The sequence below is a fragment of the Vigna angularis genome, chromosome 4 (genome assembly GCF_016808095.1).
Source record: "Vigna angularis cultivar LongXiaoDou No.4 chromosome 4, ASM1680809v1, whole genome shotgun sequence".
In the NCBI taxonomy this organism is placed as follows: Eukaryota; Viridiplantae; Streptophyta; class Magnoliopsida; order Fabales; family Fabaceae; genus Vigna; species Vigna angularis.
The window spans coordinates 39,381,078-39,402,276 of NC_068973.1; the positions used below are offsets into that span (position 1 = coordinate 39,381,078).

General features: G+C 32.0%; 2 protein-coding genes across 2 annotated transcripts; one reads left to right on the forward strand and one right to left on the reverse strand.

Moving 5' to 3' along the window:
* Nucleotides 1-5,411: 5,411 nt before the first annotated feature.
* LOC108341849 (protein DCL homolog, chloroplastic) lies at nt 5,412-9,851 on the reverse strand. The gene is made up of 3 exons (XM_017579503.2): nt 9,343-9,851; nt 7,484-7,598; nt 5,412-5,865 (listed from the first exon to the last, which is right to left on the reverse strand). The coding sequence occupies exons 1-3, from the start codon at nt 9,678-9,680 to the stop codon at nt 5,689-5,691; spliced, it is 630 nt and encodes a 209-aa protein (XP_017434992.1). The 5' UTR covers nt 9,681-9,851; the 3' UTR covers nt 5,412-5,688.
* Nucleotides 9,852-14,306: 4,455 nt separating this feature from the next.
* LOC108341898 (uncharacterized) lies at nt 14,307-18,954 on the forward strand. The gene is made up of 4 exons (XM_017579563.2): nt 14,307-15,107; nt 15,703-15,898; nt 18,110-18,241; nt 18,597-18,954. Exons 1-4 carry the CDS (start codon nt 14,821-14,823, stop codon nt 18,717-18,719), a joined length of 738 nt encoding a protein of 245 aa, XP_017435052.1. The 5' UTR covers nt 14,307-14,820; the 3' UTR covers nt 18,720-18,954.
* Nucleotides 18,955-21,199: the final 2,245 nt, after the last annotated feature.

The following is a 21,199-nucleotide window of genomic DNA, read 5'->3' on the forward strand; positions in this document are numbered from 1 at the left end:
TATAAAAAATTGGAGTTGATTTACTTTAGTCATGTTCAGACTATTGAGTCTCATGAACTATTGTTGGGTTTGTTAGATAACCGTTCAGGTTTTGTGACTTGTTGTCTAGGCGATAGGTTAATCATGCAGACTTGTGATTTATCGTCGACTCATTCCAGTCATAGTTGACTAGACAATCATACAATACAAAACTCTTTATTTAAAGTACGATTTTTTCGTAAATGTTTTTTTTTACTGAAGTTGTGCTTTAAGATATATTTTCAAATTTAGGATAAATATGTTTTCAGTGTCTAAATTTTAACGTAAGATTGAAACTCATCCATTTTCGAAACTTTGACATATTTTGGTCTCCAAATTTTAAAAATATGGATATTATCCTTCTAATCCAATTATATTAAAAAAAAATTACTTGTCAAATGCATTTCATACTATCATTTGAGTAGTTTATACGATTTGACATGTTCCCTCTTTAATGCTAGTTAACAAACGCATTTGACACGTCAAATAGTATAAACTACTCAAATGCTAACATGAAATGTGTTTGATACGTTAAACAAATTTAACTTAATTGGATTAAAAAGATTATACTAATTCATTTTTAAAGTTTGAGACTAAAATGTATTAAAGTTTTATATAATGACAATTTCGTATCAAAATTATGAGACTAAAAACATATTTAACCCTTAAATTTATCCTTATACAAGACTAAAATTCGTGCTTATATGCATAATTTTCTCTTTTTTAAATTTTGTTATCTATAGCATTTTTTTTATATAAAATATGTGTTAGATTATGTATTGTGACATATAAGTTAGAGTGACATTTTAAAACACACAAATAATTTATCATTACATTAAAAATATTATTAAAAAAATGAAAAACATGGTGAATCAAACTAAATTCATTTACAAAAAATATATAACAAACTTGTAGCTATCTTTGGATTCAGAATTTTAGAACCATAAGAAATTCAATTAGGAATATCATTAGGAGAGTCACTTGAAGATGGTGCATGAATTGCAAGAGAGAAATTTCACTCAAAAAAGAGGTAGAATCCAAACAAAATTAGCCTAGACCTGAGAAATATTAGCTAAAAAATATAACTGGACAACATAAGGAACACATGTAAAAAGAAAATTGCATCTAGCAAAACACTATAAATCATTCCAAAAATTAATTATAACACCATCACCAACAATTCAATAAGTATTTTCCAATACAATATCGTAAAAATCTCTTATTTCGGACCAAACAGAAGATTAAAAGTAAAATAGTGTTTGATATGGTACTTGTTTGAATAAATCCATTCAAGGAGCTATTTTTATTCATTGATTCTAAACCTAATATTGCTAGGAGTGTTAAAGTTATTTTAACTTGTAATGAAAGATTCATTCTCTTCTCTTATCTTGGAGTTCTTATTTTTATATGTGCTCCCAAATTACACTTTTTACAAACTTGGACAAAATAGATGAGATCTAAATTGTCTAATTGGATATTCTTAATATAATGGAAAGAATAAAACTTGTTAATAGGATTACTTTTGTTTTTTCTTTCTTATTGTTTCTATGTTTACATAGATAGTCTAACACTTATAAGTAGGTGGGACATTTTATTTTAATTGGAAATATCTGCTAATAGGATATTAGTCTTGACTAATTGATATAAAATTTGCTATTCAAAAATTGAGGGAAGTCTCATGTGACAAACATTCAAATAGAGAATAAAATATATATTCTCAAGACCTTAAACAAATTTGATAATTAATATTTTTACAATTATAGATAATTTGAAAATATTTATTATAGATATTCACAAATGCAATTATGTTTTATAATTCTAATGCCAATGAATCAATTCCCATGACTCTATTTTCAAGATGAAATTGTGAATATACGAAGAACACAGAGAGCAGTTGTATTTATTCCATTTGTCTGTGAAAGGAAATGCAACGAGAATGAGAGTATTTTTGGGTAATGGGTGCAATAAAAAACCCTTAAATTTGGGCCGTGAATTTGAAGTGAGACTGTGACTGTGACTCTAAAAAAAAATCTAAATTGAACAGACAACATAAGATTTAATTTTGAGGTAGTTTGTTTAGACAGTAATAAGAAGAGTGTTTTTAGGTTTGGTGCATTTCTTGTAGGAAAGAGAGACATATGATATTATTTTGTTGGTTGAGAAAGGGAATAAGAGTATATTATGCAGGATGTCTGGAAAGGTCCAAAGTGGTTAGAACAGCTCAGCAGCTTTTGAAGCAATGAAGAGAAAGAAAGTGACATGAAGAGTACAGATGTTGCAAAGAGAAGATGCCATTACATTCTAATATTATGTTTGGGACCATCAAAAATGGAAACACAACACGTGTCCAACCAACACTTCTCGCTACCACACCCCATAAGTGCATGCCACATGCACTACCAACAAAGAATCTCAATTCTCTGCCATGCCTACATTTTTAGACCATTTTCCTTTATTCTATTTTTTACCAATATTTATGTATTACTTAATTCATTAAAAGGACTCAACATATACAATTTCATTATTTAAAAACACAAATTTAATATTTTTTAACTATGTAACTTATAATAATATGAATAAAATAGTTTACTTCTTCATACAAGTTTTCTTCGTGACTAAAATATTAAAAAATAAGATCGAATGGTTAATCAATAGAAAAATTAGAATTAATTTTGATGAATTTAAAATAAAAGTGTAATTATTGTTAATTAAATTAGGTAGTTGTTAATTTAAATCTATCAATATATATAAAAAATAAGAAGATAAGTAATTACATTTAATTTTATATAAATTTTTAAAAATTAAATATTTTTTTATTTTTACGTTAGAATACTTGTTACAAATAATCTTCTAATTTGATAGAACAAACTAGTTAGATAGTTTAAAATTAGACATTATTATACTTAAAACGTTGATGTCGGTCCACATGAAACATAATTATTTTTCTTTTATAAAGTAAATAATAATGAGTTTCGATGCATCCGAAATATAACTATTTTTATTTTATAAAGTAATTAGTAATGAGTTTCGGTCTTCACCATTTGTATTCTATGATGTGAAGATATGCAGTTGTGTAAGTCACCTTTGGTATTTAATTGCATAAATGGAAAGTGGGTTTTAAAAGCTAGGAACCAATCAGAAGTGGACACTCAAGTTTTACAAATGTTGCATAGTTTATCTCAAACAACAAAATACATTAAAAAGTCAAGGACGCACAAAATGTTAAGCACGTGATGGTGAGATTATAAGAGATTTTTTTTTTCCTCAAAACATCATGGATTTAATGTTTATTAGGTCAAAGTTACTATCTCCAAAAAAGCATTTTTAATAAATATATTCTAATTTGCGTTATATGTATTATATGCTTATTTTTAAAGATGTGACGAGAGATTACGTGATAAGTTTATTTAACAACGTTTTTGAACAAATTATATTCGCAAATATAAAATATTTATGATATGTCACTTTTTAAAACTAAAACAAAATAAATTTTAGTAAGTTAATTGATTTATCTTTCAACAGAGTCCAAAGTTTAACTTAGTCCTAAAGATAACCATTAAACATTATCAATAATGTAATATTTGTGATCAACCAACAAAATTTTAAGAACATATGAACCTCATATATGAAGAGATATCATAAACATTTTAGGATTAACTCTCTTAAAGATTGTGATAAAGTTGAGAAAAAGGACAATCAAATTATTTGTCATTTTGCTTATAAGTATATCCATAATAGCTTCAAATGAGTATGCATAATTCATATATTTTAGTGGTTATTTGTTATGGTTCCAACTTAGACATTATTCTCCACAAAACCACGACCTTTTACACCAACATAGTGGATGAACATATATAGAATTATTGAGAAGAATTGAAGTAGAGAAAAGTATGAAATATAATTGGAAAAGGAAGAAAATATTTTATAGGCTATGGAAGGATGAAACAAAATAAGTTGGATAAATTTTTGAGAGCCCAACTTTATCCTATTATAGTAAAACTAAAAAAAATAAAGGAGACACGTGGCACTTGTGGTATGGAGCTTTGAAGAGCTGAAGTAAAATTAAAAAAATTGGTTCTTTAATTGGTAATAAATTTTGTGGGAAAACTGTCATGAAAATTTGATGAGGATAATAAGGTGGTGGAGGCTTCACGGATGCTCTCAAAGTAAAAGTTAGGTGCGTGGACCACTGTGATTCGTCTATGTCAACGACTCAATGAACTTCTGAAATAAATATATTAGGAAATTTGGTGCTTTCTGAGTTGGCAAGTAAGAAAATAAAACAGAAGTTAAATTCTTATATTATTATGTACTTATATTTGAAACTTCTTATAATTACCAATTGCTTCAAAAATAAACACGAAAATTATAAATAGTTTCATGTTAAAAAAGGACATATTAATACTATGAATAATATAAATACCATATGGTCTCATCCCATTTCTAGTAATGATAATTTGAAGGAATTGATGTTCAATTTTTTTATGAGGTTGTGTAAATATAAGTGATGATATAAAAGTATTCAAAATATATATAATGAAAACTTAATTAAGGGTAACTATTAAGTATTTTTATTTAGATTTCTATTAAAAGTTATTAAAAAATTTATTGAATTTGAGAAACGAATTAACTATTTTAGAGAGAGAGAAAACGAATTGACAAATTCAAAAGATTAAAAATAAAATAAACAAGTTAATCAGTAAATTAAAGACGAGATAACAAAATTTATTAATAAACAAAAATAAAAATATTTTAAAGACTCAATTTTAAACACTTAAATTATTTAGATACTTAATGAGTTCATCTACAAACTCTTAAAGAAAATCTATATAAAAACATTTAAATGGTGGGTTAAAATCGAACTGAAGTCCATGCAGACTAGGTTCTAATGGATGGAGCCAGCTCCCTCATTTTTACTTTGATTGAGGATAAAAGGAGAATTTTAAAATTTATGGGGTGTAGAAAGAAACAATGTGGGTGCTGGAAGAAATGTCCACTGTATTAATATCATGGTATATTTCATGGAACAAAAGCCCAGCTTAGTTATATAATGGTATATTTCATCAGCATGAAAAAAATAAATGGATCCAACTTCCCTCATCCCACAATTTTCTTTTAACACCTTCCATTCATTTTGAAATGAACTTTTTAAAATATATTTTTTACATTTTAAAAATTATATTCCATACTAAAAAGGTAACAGAAAATTACAATTCCTCTCATCCAGGCCCACAGAGATTTCATTCCTAATTTCACTTCTAAACAAACCGAAGGTTTATTTTTACATTTTTTTTCCATCATCTCCAATTATTTCTTCCTTATATATGCACTGAAAGGTGTAAAACGGTATAAAATGAACTTCAATTCTACAAATTTAAAAAATATATGCACTGAAAGGTACAATATCATCTACATCTACATTCCCATATTTTTATATCACTACGAATATTGTCAATAAAATGGGAACAAATTCCGGCATTGAGTGGCAATCATTTGTAGTGAGTCGCTAAATATCAAACACTCTTCAGAACTCCAAAAAATTGTGCACCATTTTTCTCTGACCTTTAAAATACCATGCTACCAAACACGAAAATAACAAAAAAAAAAAGATTTAAAAAAGAAGCGAACGCTAATATAAAATGGTCCAACCAGCATAATACAGCTTTAACTTCACAAATTACGACTTTTCTTCCTGAAATGTCTGAGAATGAAAGTGTCTGCATATAAAGGATAGTTCTTTCTGATCAAGCCCTTTATACATTTCCAATATGAAAAATCAACCACTTGACCATCTTGTCGAACAATGAACAAACACCTTGAGCGTTCAAAATCAGGATGATATCCAATCTGTCAATTTTAAAGCGAACCAAAAACTTTCAGCAACACGTAAAAATCCAAACCAAGTGTAGTTTACCCCCAAAAAACCAGATTGGATGTAATACAATTCAAGAGACAATGAAGGCATTAAATACATATTTTATTGATTTTTATGAGTTTTTTTCAAAAGCTAATCTCGGAAAGTGATGGCAGACAGTTAGAGAGAATAAGCCAGTCAATGCACTATGCACCTTACTTTTCAACAGCTAAGACAGGGATAAAATTATTACACACGTGATGGTAACACCAAGGTCAAAGGCCATATTTGGCTAGCCGGGAGGGCTTTATATAATGTAAAACCAGTTCAAATCAAACAAATTATAAGTATCGGATTTTAAAACTCGTTTGGTTTTGGTCGAACCAGTTTTAAACTAATTTTCCACTGGTTTTTATCCCAATTGAGTTTTTAACCAAAATTAGTTTTAAAACTTGTCTAGGACCAGCTTTGGCTAAAATATTAGCCACAACCAGTTTTAAAAGCCAACTGTTAAGTCAAAATCAAATTTTTAAAACCAGTTAACTGAATTATCTGTTAAAATGTAGAAATCTTGGTTTAAAACCCTATTTACATTATTTGGATTTTTTTTTAAATATGGTTAAAATTCAGGTTTATTTCCGTATAATTGGTTTTTTTTACATACTTCACATGGCTAGCAGCAAAAGGCTTTTACGGGGCTAAACATTTCTAATAAGTACATGTATTATGTGAATTCATAACTACCGTGGAATGAGACAAAGATTAAGCAAAGCAGATGAATTTGGGGCACTAAATTTACTGGCCTACTAGAAAGGGAAAAATCAATACAAGTTTAGTATGAAAATCCTGAAAAAACTTATCTGTAGCAGAGCCTGAGAGACAGAAGAGATACTTAAGTTCAGTTATTAACAATATTAAGGATGGAGTTCTCTAATTGCAAGGGACCATTTTGCCGAGTGAAATGTAGAGTGGATCACCAATGATGAACAAATCAGTGGCATAATTTTTTCATAAAACAGAATCAATCAGATAGCACTCCATGAATTAACAAAAGCCAATTACTTCATTTTCCCAGAAATAAACCAATTTGCACTATTGCACCCTGCATTTCGTCAGAGACAGATCCTACTATTAGTGGGTCCCCACTATTGGAATTTGAGCTCAGGACCAAACTAAATTCCAAATCTACCTAATAAGTTGTAAATTATCCAAAACTTATAATCGCTACTTAGGCTGCATTACTAGACGACACAGGACAGGACTAACCACACTGTCTCACATCCAACACAATGAAGGTGATGGAGGCTGCAAATGCAATGAAAGCACCCCACCGTCTCACATAAACCGGCTAACCACAGTTAAGCTAGCTTTCCATCACCCATCATAAACCAGAGCCATTTAAAAATTTTTAATGGACGAACACCTTATGTCACGGCCACATATCTAATCTAAGAGACTGCTAAAACTATAAAATTCATCATTATTGGACCCAAATGAAAAAAAACAAAGAAAAGTAATATTGGGAAGGCCTTTTGTAAACAAGATTAGTGCATATATTGTGTGTGAATACGAGTTGAGCAAGAAGAAGAAAAGTGTGTGATAGAGAGATACCGTGATATAATCAACTCCACATCCGATCTTTTGCTCAAATTCTGGATGAAAGGGAAGCAGCTTCTCAATAATGGTTTTCTCATGCTCTTCACTTAGTCTATCTCCACTTTCATATCTATGACAAGAATTTGCAACAAGTTATTATCAGAATTCCAAGAGAAACGATACCAGGACATGTATATCTGAGGCAAGAATTTGTAACAAGCTATCAACAGAATTTCCAAGATAAATGAAAGCAAAACATGTATGCAGATCCATCAGTATTTTAAATCCCAAATAGCAGCGCATAGCAACTGGCCACATAAACTCTATAGAGAGATAACAAATGGTGGGATAAGAACAACTCTGAAAATTGTTATATAGTATACATATACGTCATTATAAAAATTATAGAAATTTCTCAAAATTCATACATTCATAAAAAAGCAAGAAAAAGCCATATGTGTCTAAACATACAAGTAAATACCAACAAAATGTCAAATACAAGTTTCCTAGATAGGTTTCATTAATCATCATCTTCTATATCCAAATCGTCTTTATCAATTTGACTGCTATTACAGCTATGGATTTCATTTCTGGAAATTGAAATCACCTGAAAGCCCAAAAGTGGTTTGGAAGTTTGGATAAAAAAGATTCCCACTTCCCTGGCCCTTTTCATATAGCCAAGGTTCTGAGTTTGAAACCCAGACAACATTTAAAATGGCAGAGCACTTAAAAATCAATCTCAATATTTAGGCCTGACACACAAGACGGTGTCAGTTACCAACAAAGAGGGCATTTCCTGCACCCGTATAAAAGTACTCACTCCTTGCTTTTCTTGTTTCCAGTTATATTGTTATGGACATAACCCTAGATGCATACAGTGATGGGATTCATCAGTTCAAACACCCAGTATCATCAGTTGTGGATAGCAGAAAACGGTGGAAAGTCAATAAACTGTTATATCCAGTGGTGGATACCACTGTGAGCAAATAGTGAAAAAGTCGCATAATAGGTTAAATATACTATATATATATATATATATATATATCAATTATATATACATCACAATTTAAGCTGTAGGCAAATAAATATAAAATGAATAAAAATTGGCATAATATTAACTCAAAAAATTTCAATAGGCGATTTATTGAGAAAAGAAATTTACACACAGCACCAATAAAGTATGAATCCGACGGGATTGATATCATTCTTAACCCAAAACCTTAAACCTCTTTATGGGTTCTCATCCTTGTATGTATCCTTATATGCTGCACTACTTACTCATTTTTATCTAAAGTATACTTAGACTCACACTTAGTTTTCGGAAAGAGATAACCAGAGGATGCATGCTACAACCATGACACTCATAGCAGCCACAATGGAAGACGGTGAACAATTGTGAATCCAGGGAAACTCACAAAGCAATAGCACCACAATAGTAGCTATTTAAGAACTCTGAACACCCAGATTCAAATACAAGAGGTGACAAGGAATTAAGATGGAGAATGAAATTGAAGACTCCCATGATACATGAATCTCCAAACTTGCTTAAAAAAATCCACCTATGTCTTGTTTACGAATTTTTGCATCTCTTTCTCAAGGTATGGTTCTAAAATCATATAAGAGGAATCAATATGAAACTTCAGAGCAGGTCTTGAGCGTACTCGCTTATGATTGAACTGTTTATTGTGATGTGGAGAGATTAAAACACTCAAACGGTAGAGTTAGACTGTTAGTATATGATCTGCATTGGATTCGAGTTAGACTAACTGATATATTAGTAGTTTCAACTGCAATTGCATAATACGGTCATAGTATGCAAATATAGGCATAAAGTAAAGTAAAGCGAGGAAATTGGTTTCATAAGAGAGACATACTGTCCAGAATGGAGAATCATCCTGACGAAACCAACGAGAGGAACGGTGTCCTCCAAAATCTGGTCCTCCCAGTCAATCCATTTGTCGTCGTCGTCTTCCTCAAAGGCTTGGCTGCCGTGTTCCTCCAAAATCCCCCTTCTCTGGGACATGAGGGGCTTGCTGCGCAAACTATCGCCGGCGGAGGAAGCGGCTTTGAGGAGAGAGAGAGGAGGAAGGTGAGAGAAAAAGTGGAAGCGGAAAGGTAAGATGAGAGTAGAGGGAGAGGAAGAGGAAGAGAAGGGGTTTGTGAGGGGAAGAAGATGCGGTGCCGTTTTGGGTAGTAAAGAAGGCAAAGCCATGGTTGAAGTCGAATTTATCACTCAGCTCACCCAATTATCCATCTAACATCGTATTCTATTATTCATCACTCGCTCTCTCAGCTCTGCGGGAAACTCAAGTTTAGGATAAAGAAGCAGCTTCAGCTCCCTCTCCTCTACCCATTTTCTTCCCCCAACGGGTTACATTTAAATCTATTATTTCACAATTTTTTATCTTTTCAACGGATATTAAAACCAATATTAAGAACTATTTTGCTTTAGATGCAATAAATGACTGATAATTTCATGAAAAATATTGTACTCTAAATTCACATATGAATACAGATAAAAAATAAAATAAATGGAAATTAATTTTGTATATAGTGTTTTATATTTATTAAATTTAACAAATATAAATAGTAGGTAATTTAAATATATTGTAATTAACTGTTTTCTATAATGCATATTTAATCATCGTATTTTTCAATTAATCTCTGATAAATTATATTATTATGGAAAAGGATTCGTCTAAGGAAAACCTCAAATATAATAATGATATATATAATAAAATTGTGTTAATTAAAATTTAAGAAGAGATCACAAATCATTAAACTTCAAAATTTTAGAATATTTTTTTTGTTGGGTTTTTTAATATATAAAACTTTATGTTGTGTTTTTTAGGGTGAACAATTGTTAATAAATATTAACAAAGAAAAATTGAGGATAAAACCAAAATTATATTTATGTATTTGAAAGCGATAGAAGGATGTGTGGTTTTTTAATCTTTGAACAATTGTGTTAATTTGAGGATATTATGTATAAAAATATATTTTTATCTTTTGTTTATTCAAAGTACAACAAAAATACATTTTTTAATCTAACATGACTTACAAGTTGGAAATTAAAGAAGGATGAACATATTTTGGAATCAATCATACAAGTTTAAATTGATTCCATAGTCAAAAGAAGTTGGAATTGATTTCATTGAGACTATAATCGATTTCAAGAATATGAAAAAACATTTGGAATTGATTATAACATATTTGAAATTGGATGAGTTACATTTTTAATCAATTTTTAATCAATTATGACATTGTATTTACGTTTGCATGTTGTAACATTATCGTATCAAAGTTGAAGTGTCAATATAAGAAAAAAAAACCCAAAGAAAAGTCGATGACCACGTTTTTTTTTATTGTTTTATCGAACTTAACTAATGTTTATTGAACTCAAACAGCATTTATCGACAAGAAAGTTGATAAACTCGATTAATTACCACTTATACATATTAATGAATTTTGAGACAAAATTAACACAATTAAAAAGAAAATTGATACACTCCGAAATGAAACAATATGAATAATTAAGCTTTAAAACAGAAATCATGTCAAAAACCTACTAATAATTTTTTATAAGATTTGAGTTCATTACAACATCATAATATAATTTGTAAATAATATAACAGGTTATATAAAGCTAGTGGTAACATATACAAAACCATTATCTTAAACTAAACATTCAAATAGCAAATAGTTGATAGGAGAACCTTATTAGGGAGGTTGGTAAGAAACAAATGACATAAAAATTGGAAAATGATTTAAGGGTGATCTAGAATTCGAAATTTGTTCAATTCAATGAAGAGAAAACTTTCGTTGTAGTTGTTAATACTAATGGATGAACTTCTTTTAAATTTGTGTGAAAATGAAGGATTTAGAAAATTTACAGAGAAGTTCAATTCTATTTTAATATTTATTTTTCATTATTATTTTATCATAAACATAGTGAATCACATATGTATTTTTATCAGTCTTAAATTAATTTGGATAAACTTTTTATCGATCCGTCTATAAATTATGTTAAATTAATTTTTTAACTTTGCATTACTTTTTGTAACATCCCAAAAATATAGTGTAAAATCATATAATAGAATAATCACATCTAATAATATTACAACTCAGTCTTACAAGAAATAGGTTGTGTGCTTACGACCGAACACTTTAAAGAAATAACGAGAGAGTTAAAACTGTACAAAGATGCAATCATGACCGAACGGTTTACAAAAGACCTATATCGAATGGTCCTACCTAAGAAAAGGGAAAAGATGATCAAACGATCATCATATAACTAAACTAAAATACTGACCGAACGGTTCTACTGTTCGGTCTTAACTTTTACCTCGACTAAATTTTCTTCTTCCAACGCTTCTTCCAGCAGCTCGTCTCCTTCTGCTCACATCCACATGGATGATCATTGCAACAGAAAGACAACCGAACGTACAAAACAGACAAAACAGGAAACATAGGGTAAGCTTATGTAATTTAATTCAATTATCAACATATATCTCACTCAATCAATTTAAACAAGATAACTCATTAACTCTTTCATGCAAAGCCTAATACTAGACTCTGAGTGTCCGGACTGTATGAACTCTGTTTAGCTACGACGTTCGTGCACCCGGGTGATGTAGTAACTGAGATATTCTCAACAGCTGTCACCCGAGGTTAGTCCTATCTGTCCAAATTAACCATAAGGACTAGGACCTCTTGCCATTCCCACACATGACTTACCCTTCTCTACGTGAGAACGAGTGATCACGGAATATCAGGATGAACCGCCAGCTTAGCATGCCCACATTCATACTTTACCAATTCTAATATACATTCATGAGATATTCCTCCCCGGAATACTCGTTCCTAACCATACTCATTTCTTCTACGTCATATTCCATCATCTTTCATTATTAAACCTCAATTTGAACGAAGATCCCTTAGGATACAAAAATACCGAACGTAAATCTTCAATCCCGAACGAGATCGAACACTTGGAGTGAGACCGAGAGATTTCCAGTTCCAGAACGGATCAAAACCGAGAGAGTGACTATCGGGGTTGGAAAGAGATCGATTACAATAATATTTCACAAGGACTAATAGAAACAAATGTTATTTACAAAGTAAGTCAATTTAATGAATTGACTCATGACCGTTTTAGACCGAACACCATAAAGACTAGGCCGAGTACTAAGACTCTAGGCCGAAACCAATTAATACAGACACTGCAAGACATTCACAAGATAGTACTTAAAAGAATCATATGAAAAAACCGAACGCTATAAATACTTAGCTTATTTATAAGTTTATCATCAAGAAAAACCGAATGCCAGTCGAAGACCAAGCACAGTAGAGAGTGAACACTATTGAGTTTGGACGAACGCTCTTATTATCAAGATAGATTACGGAAAGGAGAACGAGCGCTTAGTGTAAGACCTAACACTTACTTAGTACGAGCACATGGTGAAAGACCTAGCACTAAATAGTACGAGCGTTTGGTGAAAGACCTAGCATTACATAGTACGAGCGCTTGGTGAAAGACCTAGCACTACATAGTACGAGCATTTGGTGTAAGACCTAGCACTACATAATACGAGCGCTTGGTAAAAGACCTAGCACTACATAGTTTATAGAATAAATGCTTGATAAATATAAAATATCATTTAACTAATGTTCAAGAACGAACGAATTATACAATTTCAAATTAATATACTTAAATTTATAACATAATACTAAGGAACGAATATCCTTGGTTGAACGCTTATATATAAGTAATACTAAACGAAGACGCTCGATCTTCAACTGGAATTCCATCCAAATGAAAGAATCCAGTTCCAACTGAGACCACGAGAAAAACCAAACGGTCAATGACCTTCAGTGACTAACATCAATTTTCACATAGAAATACAGACTTAAAATTCATACTCTTATTAATACATTCCTCAACATTTATCTTCATACATTCATACATCCAAAACATAGTAACAGTCATACTTCATATTTCATTCAACATCAAACAAGCATGCCAGCATTCATGAACGAGAATAAAAATCAAATTATATAAGCTTCCCTTACCTCTAACGTGACCGAACGTTCACAGGTAGGATTACTGATTCACCTCTATAAATTCTTCTACCCTCAACGCTCAACAATTCTCCAAAACTAAACCAAGTAAAAACCAAAACACTATCAGCACTACTCATTTTAGAAGAGTGATCAACACATGAAACCAGGACTTGGTTTGCATGTCCAGAAAACCGCACGACTGAGTGAAGAGAAGAACTTACCAGCTCAGCTTCACAAACCGATCGGTTCCATCGAAAGCTCTTGACACCGGAGGAGTGGAAATGGTGCCTGAGTGATGATCGGAGGAAGAAACGATGAGAATCCTTAGAGAGAAGTAAGAGCTTTTTAGAGAGAAAGAGGAGAGAATAGAATTTTCAGAAATTTGGAAAAGAATGGTGCATGCAGAAAGTGGCGTGAAATTTTGAAAACTTAGAGTTTTTTTTTCAATGTCAAAACCGAACGACCACTCAGCTGCTCATACCTGTCTTCCACCATCTTCGAACCCCCTTCTTGACATATGTAATCCACGGATCTTTGAGTGGATATTAATTGTTCTGACACTTTTAATTAGATTAGTATTTTGGGAATTAAAACTTTAAGAGATTTTGTTTTTTAATTTTAGTTCAATCTATTAAACTGAATTTAGTATAAAAATATAAAAATACAATATGATATATTTTTAGTGAATCAAACACTATTAAAAGTATAAACCATCCCGTTAACACTAATGAGTAAGGTGATTTAAGACGAATATAGGAGAATTTTACAAACTTGCATCTTTCGAATGACATAAGACTCCGAGCAAGGGGGACGACGGGTTTCCCTATTTCAGCGACGCTGCCCACGTGTGTACTCAACTATAAACGACGTCGTGCGGCGGTTGACAGTATATTGAAAAATGAAAAAGAAACTAAAATGACCTAATCAACCACGTGGCGCGGTGGTTTCATGTTTGAATATTTTCTTGATAAACAAGAATCACCAAATTTCCCCTCAAATTCGTAGTTGTTCTACCCAATAAATTCGCAAGCACATCCCATTCTATCTTTCCGTTTGAGTTTCTTCTCAGGATATCGCGTATCCTTCCATTGGAATATTCTGCTGTTCAACTATTTATGGTATTCTAGGGTTTCGCATTCTGGATCCGCGGTTCTCATTCCATCGATTTTTCAGCTAAGCTGTGGTCCTGGCTGCATCCTTATTGCAACCGTGGAAGGTGTAAAGTTCTGATTTTTCTCATAATTCTAAGTTTAATTAGATTAGGTATCCCAAATTTTTTCGGAGTTACTATGCCGCCGTTTTTGTCGACCTCGAAAGCCCTTTGCTCCTTAGCATCACGCAAAAGCGGTGCGAGTCAATTGATCAGGTCGAGCACGGGCAGATCAATCACAGCCATTACCGGCCATCACATTCAACCTTCTGTCTCTCGCATCGGCTTTTCCTCCATCATAGGAGGATCTAGTAATAGTAACAATAATAACAATTATAATGCTGTCCACACTAGACAGTTTCTTGGATGTGGAGATGGTGAAGAAGGGATTCTATCCAAAACTTACGAGGAGAGACGCGTTTTGGGGTAATAGAGCATGTTATTGTTACTATGGTTGTAGATTTTTCCGATTTTACTTTTCTACAGGCAGTGATTCAGAATATGTTAGCTTTTGTAAACATTTTTAAGGGTAGCTCAACTGGTGTCTTCTTGTACGATTCATTTCAATCCTTAAAAGAAAGTTAGGTTCTTTCGTTTTATGTCGGACTAGTTTCATCATGTTAGGATACGTTAAAATGTGGCTGAAAGCTTGCTTTTAAATTTGTTCTTTGAGTACTGAAATTATATGATAAATATTCTGTGTTTGGATTCTAAAAATAAGCTTTATAAATTTGAGACTGTAAAATCTTATCCTAGATAAATTACTAGGTAGTCCAGGACCATCGTGACCCAGACTGTTATCCCTATGACATGTAATCAAGTGTTAATTTCTTTGCCTAAATGGAAAAACTTGAATACATGTTAAGGAGAGATTGGTCGGGACCACTGTTGATTTGGATTAACCTAATAATCTGTCATTATCTTGGCCTTGCATGTAATTATTGTTGAATGCGGGATATTTATACTTGTGTGTCATTGTCATTCTTTTTATGTGTTAACTGGTATATTTATTTATTGTTAGGTACTCTCCGGAACAATTATTTGATGTTGTTGCAGCTGTTGAGTTCTATCACGGTTTTGTTCCATGGTGTCAAAGGTCAGACATACTTAGACACCATCCAGACGGATCATTTGATGCCGAGTTGGAGATTGGATTTAAATTCCTTGTTGAAAGTTATGTTTCTCATGTACAAGTAGACAGGCCAAAGCGAATAAAGGTATTCAATCATCTCCGGTGTATTTTAGTTATCTTTTGCTTGCATTCCAGAGTATCATGGTTGTGATAGTTTTTGGTTGGTTCTTGTTGGCTGTTAGTGCATTGCTTAAAATTTCATAGTTAATGAGATCTATAGACTTATCCAAGCCAATGTCTGTTAATGTTTTGGCATAATTTTTATCTGGAAAATTTGCAGCTTGGTGCTAAAAGCACTAATGCTGATCGAAAATTGAAAATTGAATATTTTGATGGCTTTTATTCGCAATGGGTGCCAACTCCACGTGTGTTTTTTTATTTTAATTGCAGATGCAGAAAGACTATTATAAAAAAAGTTGCATCCTTCTAGTTCATTCTGTCCAATTTTGCTTGTTATAATTCAAACTGATGTAGTTGAGCCCCTTCACCAATGTCATTGATGTGGAGATGTTACACAGTTCCTCATAAACAATACAATTCCCCTGTGACCATCACTGTGAGGGACAGACTTATTAGAGCATCAATTTGACATTTGGAAGGAAAAATGGAACATTTTAAAACTAGTTAAAGTCAAATTTAAATATGTCTGTATATAGCTTTTTACATTTTTCCGTGGTTGGTCAAGCTGTCAAGTAACGGGTTCATGCTCATTTTGAAAAAGATGTTGCAGAGGTTCAACTTGTGTCTTAATAAGTGGAATTTTGAGCTTAATCTCAAACGGATGTGATAGATACTGATTTACTGAAGACATGGTAGGAAAAATCAGGAGAGCCACTTTCTGATTAGGATGGAAATAGCAGAAAACATAAATACAGAGGTAAATTACTTACCCCATGCCTTCTCTTCCCTTTGCCATAATCATCCACACCAAAGCACCCTGAAAGATGATACCACCCTGCACATATCCTTCCATTCCCTTGATATTCTGTTCCCTTTCATGATTGCTGTTTGTTGGCGCATGTCCCTTCTGCTAGTAATGCACAACAGGTTCCTCACTCCGCCTCCAAAGCTGCCTTTATTTTTCCTCTACCTTGTACTGTATACTTTAATTGAAGGTCTATGTTTTTTAGGCGCATCCGGATGGCAAAACAAACTTTTATATGTAGAATAATATGTTAAAAAAAATAAATTATTCAGAAGAATTGTGTATGTGCAGCATGTTTGATCCCCTGTCTGTAACTTGATTGCTATCAATTGAGTTGTCAAGGGGAAGTTAAGAGTTAATCAAAAGTAGCTGCATTTTAGTAATGGATAGTTAATTAGTAGCCTGACCAGTAGCTTATCAACATAATTACTGTTATTATATATTGGAAGATAAATGATAATATTTGGTATTCTAACGTCGTATAATGTTTTTGAGATCAATGTTAGCTTTATTGATGCCTCATCGACATATTTATTTCATAATTAATAGGCAATAGTTAAGGTATCTGTTTCATGTTTTCCTGATTATTAGCTTTATGTCTACAGTAATTTAATTAATTATTAGGCTCTTAGTTTCAGGTAGTTATTTAAGGAAATATATTGTTTATATATTTATATTCAATACCCATTAACAAAATTAGATATCTCACTGAACGAAGAGTTTTTTTTCTGGGTTTTACTTTTTACATGTAACTTATATATTGCTCTGGCTTCGTTTCTTTTAGCACGATCAATCTATGAGCCAGGTAATAAAATTGTAAATTCACAAGCTTGACTTGTTCGTTAAATGAATTTCCCACGTCTCAGTCTGTTTTTGTTCGGAGATGAGGCAAGCCAAGGCTGGAGATTTTTCCTTTGTAGTTTCTGATAGTATCTTTTCTCTGCAACTGTGGCTAGGCTTAGAGTATATTTTTGTCATATCATTATGCAATTGTGATGCTTGAGCATGATATGGCCATTCCATCTGTGGTATGATACTTCTGGAGTATTAAATCCTTCAGAGTGAACTACTATAACCTAGCCTACCATAATGTATGTGCTGAAATGAGAATTGGAATATGAGATGAAGATTTTGAACAGCTGAGTTTAACGCGCCGATGGGTTCCGATCATTTTTAGTAGAAGATTGAATGATTAGATTTTAGATTCTTTACGCACAAACCAGTTAGATTAGTCAAATATGTTCTGTTCTTGAACACGGATCTTTGTTTTTCTCTTCATTTCTTTCTATCTTTTTAAATTTTTGTAGCAGAGTTCTGCTTATTGATACTTTGTTGTACTTATACTGTATATTTTCTTTTTTTGGTTTTCAGACAACCGTGTCAGAAAGTACCTTGTTTGACCATTTAATAAACGTATGGGAATTTAACCCTGGCCCTGTTCCTGGAAGTTGCAATCTTTATTTCTTGGTGGATTTTAAATTTCACTCTCCACTTTACAGACAGGTATAACTGTGTTATAATGTATATGTTCTCCACAGCTTTCTTCTTTTTAAATTTTGTCTTTAACCTTTGATTGAAAAATCCATCCTATGTTGTCGTCAGTTTTCCTTTTCTAGCACTGAACCTGTATGTCGTTCGCCTACTGGAGAAGGCTTAATTACTGCTCAATAGCATTACCAGTATTATGGCATAGCTTTCCCTCCTATGCTCATGCATCTGCATTTGTATTCATACAATTACCTACACAAAATTCACTTCATCACAACACTTTTTAGATTACAGAGATTGTAGTTATGTAATTTATATTTTGAACTTTTATTTTGTTATTGCTAATCAAATGTTCTTTTATGGTGATCAGATTGCTTCAATGTTCTTTAAGGAGGTAGCCTCTAAGATGGTTGGTTCATTTACAGAGCGTTGCCGTTTGATATATGGACCGGAAGTGCAGGTCCATGAAAATCCGTATGGAAAAAGGGCATAGAATTGTTCTCACCAGTTCTTGTCTTGAAAATAGTTGAGGTCAATTTACAGTCTCTGCATGAATTGGGTGGCTATTTATTATTGGCCGCTCAATGCCAAATGATTGATCATTTCTCTTTGTGATCCCTACTATTTTTGTAATTTATAGTTGAGGTCAATTTAGAGTCTCTAGATGAATTAACAATATTCTGCAGACAATCTCCAAATTTCATGAAGTTTATATGATTTATTTAAAACTGCCTTCTGCTGTTGCAAACAGCTCCCTCTTTCCTCCCTCAAAATAAATAAATAAATAACAGATTAATAGTTTTGGAGACAAACAATAATTTTGCTTTTATAATGAACTTAATACTAGGTGTTGCCAGGGATGGCAATGGGTTGGGCACGGATAGTGTTTATCCGCAACCCGATTCGCATGTAAAAAACCGTACCTGTAACCCGATCCGTTACCCGTTGGATACCCGTTTTCAATCAATAAATATTTAAAAAATATATTTTGTGAATTTTTAAGTAAGGTTTAAACTAAACTACAAGTTAAAGAGAATAATTTAATATATTTGTTACATTAAAAAAATTCAATGTAATTTTTAAACAAGTTAAATAAAACAAATACTGAATAACTTTTGGAAAAAAATGAAAGATATGAGGAAGAAACACCCTGTAACTCAAGTCTCAATTTAGTCACAGAATTAACCTACAAATACCTATCAATGTATGAAACAGAGAGATAAAGAATTTCTAAGAGAATGCAAATAGGAACTCTAAACCCAAATTCCGAAAACGAACGTAATCACATAAATCTCCAAGCCGCGATAACCACCAGGGTCTTCAAAAATCCAATCTGCATCAATGAACTAAAATCCAAAAAAACTCAAAACACTCATTCAAATCATAACCCCAAAATCGTGTCACCAATCAACAAGGAAGAAATCAAAAGTACCAAAGAAACCCCCGATATCAGAGAACAAATAAAACCCTAATTTCAAATCCCAAATCGGAACAAAACTCTAATCAGAACCAAGAGAGAGAGAGAAGAAGAGGGAATGAAGCTTAGTCCCTACGCAAGCTGAACCAGAAGGAAGAAGAAAAGAGTCATTCGTTAAAGAGAGAATTTTTTAATGTCATTCTATGTATATGTCTGATATCTCTGCTAGGGTTAGGCCAAAAGTAATGTAACTCCTTTTTTTCTTTTTTTTTTCTTTTGAAAAAAAGGTAATTAAAAGGAATCCTTAGTCATTGTTATTAAAATTTCCCTTTTCTAAGAGTAATAAAAAAATTTTAATTTTAAAAATTATTAATTATTTTTTTTTTCAGGTAACGGATATCCGTGGGTTGGATAGTATTGATAACTTTTTGGCAAGTATACCAAATGGTTCCAAGTTCTCCCAAAGGACTTGTGCAACACATGACAATTGTTCCTTTTATAACTCAATTAGACATCAAAACAACACAAGAAACTCTTTTTGGTATTTTATCAAACAGTTGGTGTGCAAGAAATTATATTTAAAAGAAACTTTGTTGGAATTGGTTTTCATGAATCAAGATTAAACTCTGTACAATATATCATTATTTCATTTAGGCATACTAGTCCTAATTCCTTAGCAACTAGTTCTAAATTCATATATCAAAATGTTAATCCCTTAGTCAATTTAACATACACGTCTATCCCTAGATCCCAAATCACTTAGGTGCTCTATTTATGTTCATGTTCAAAGTTACTTTCCAGTAATCAAAGACATTCAAATAACATTATATTTTCATACAATGTTAGTAAATTCAAGAAAGAACATATGAACGAACAACAATATATTGAACAGGAAAATTACATAAGAGTGAGTTCATTACATCCAATTCCAACGAATCCAATTCCAACGAAAGGAAAATTTAACTACTCCTAGATATCTAGAACGTACACATTTGAAGCAATCCCTTGCAACAATGGTGTCTTGATGCCTTGAAGTAGTCTCCGAAAGTTCCTGAGATGTTTTCGTTTCTTTCCTTTGTCCGGGACTTATGTCAGGAATTCTTTCTGTCTATTTCCCACTTTAAAAGTCAATTGAAAAAAATAACTAATTCGCTAAACGCACAACTCTTTATGCGCTAAGCGAATATTCAACTATAACATATCTTTAATTGTCCTTTATTCATTCAGCACGATGCGCTGAGCGAATAAAACTCGATTTAGCTGAGCGATTTAACGCTGGTTTAGCGAGAAACATCTGATAACACTCCACTTTGATGTAAAAATTATTGTAAAATTTACTACACACTTTCCTACTTCTAATTACAACTTTTCAATGAGAAAAACACATTATTTCATGAATAAATACAAATTTTGAGTTAATTAATAAGTCTGAAAACATGTAATTTTCATACTTATCAAGTATAATACTCCATCCGACCCGTTTAGAAGCGGTTATTATACTCTATCCATGACAGGTTTTATCTGCGGATGCGGACTTTTTTGCCATTCCCAGTGTT

Excerpts from the sequence above, each read along its gene's own strand:
- LOC108341849 (XM_017579503.2), bottom strand. The coding sequence starts at position 9,680 with ATGGCTTTGCCTTCTTTACTACCCAAAACGGCACCGCATCTTCTTCCC. Across the intron at positions 7,599-9,342 it reads ATGATTCTCCATTCTGGACA|ATATGAAAGTGGAGATAGAC; the intron begins GTATGTCTCTCT and ends TTCTTGTCATAG. Across the intron at positions 5,866-7,483 it reads GTGGAGTTGATTATATCACG|ATTGGATATCATCCTGATTT; the intron begins GTATCTCTCTAT and ends TAAAATTGACAG.
- LOC108341898 (XM_017579563.2), top strand. The coding sequence starts at position 14,821 with ATGCCGCCGTTTTTGTCGACCTCGAAAGCCCTTTGCTCCTTAGCATCA. Across the intron at positions 15,108-15,702 it reads GAGGAGAGACGCGTTTTGGG|GTACTCTCCGGAACAATTAT; the intron begins GTAATAGAGCAT and ends ATTTATTGTTAG. Across the intron at positions 15,899-18,109 it reads ACAGGCCAAAGCGAATAAAG|ACAACCGTGTCAGAAAGTAC; the intron begins GTATTCAATCAT and ends TTTGGTTTTCAG.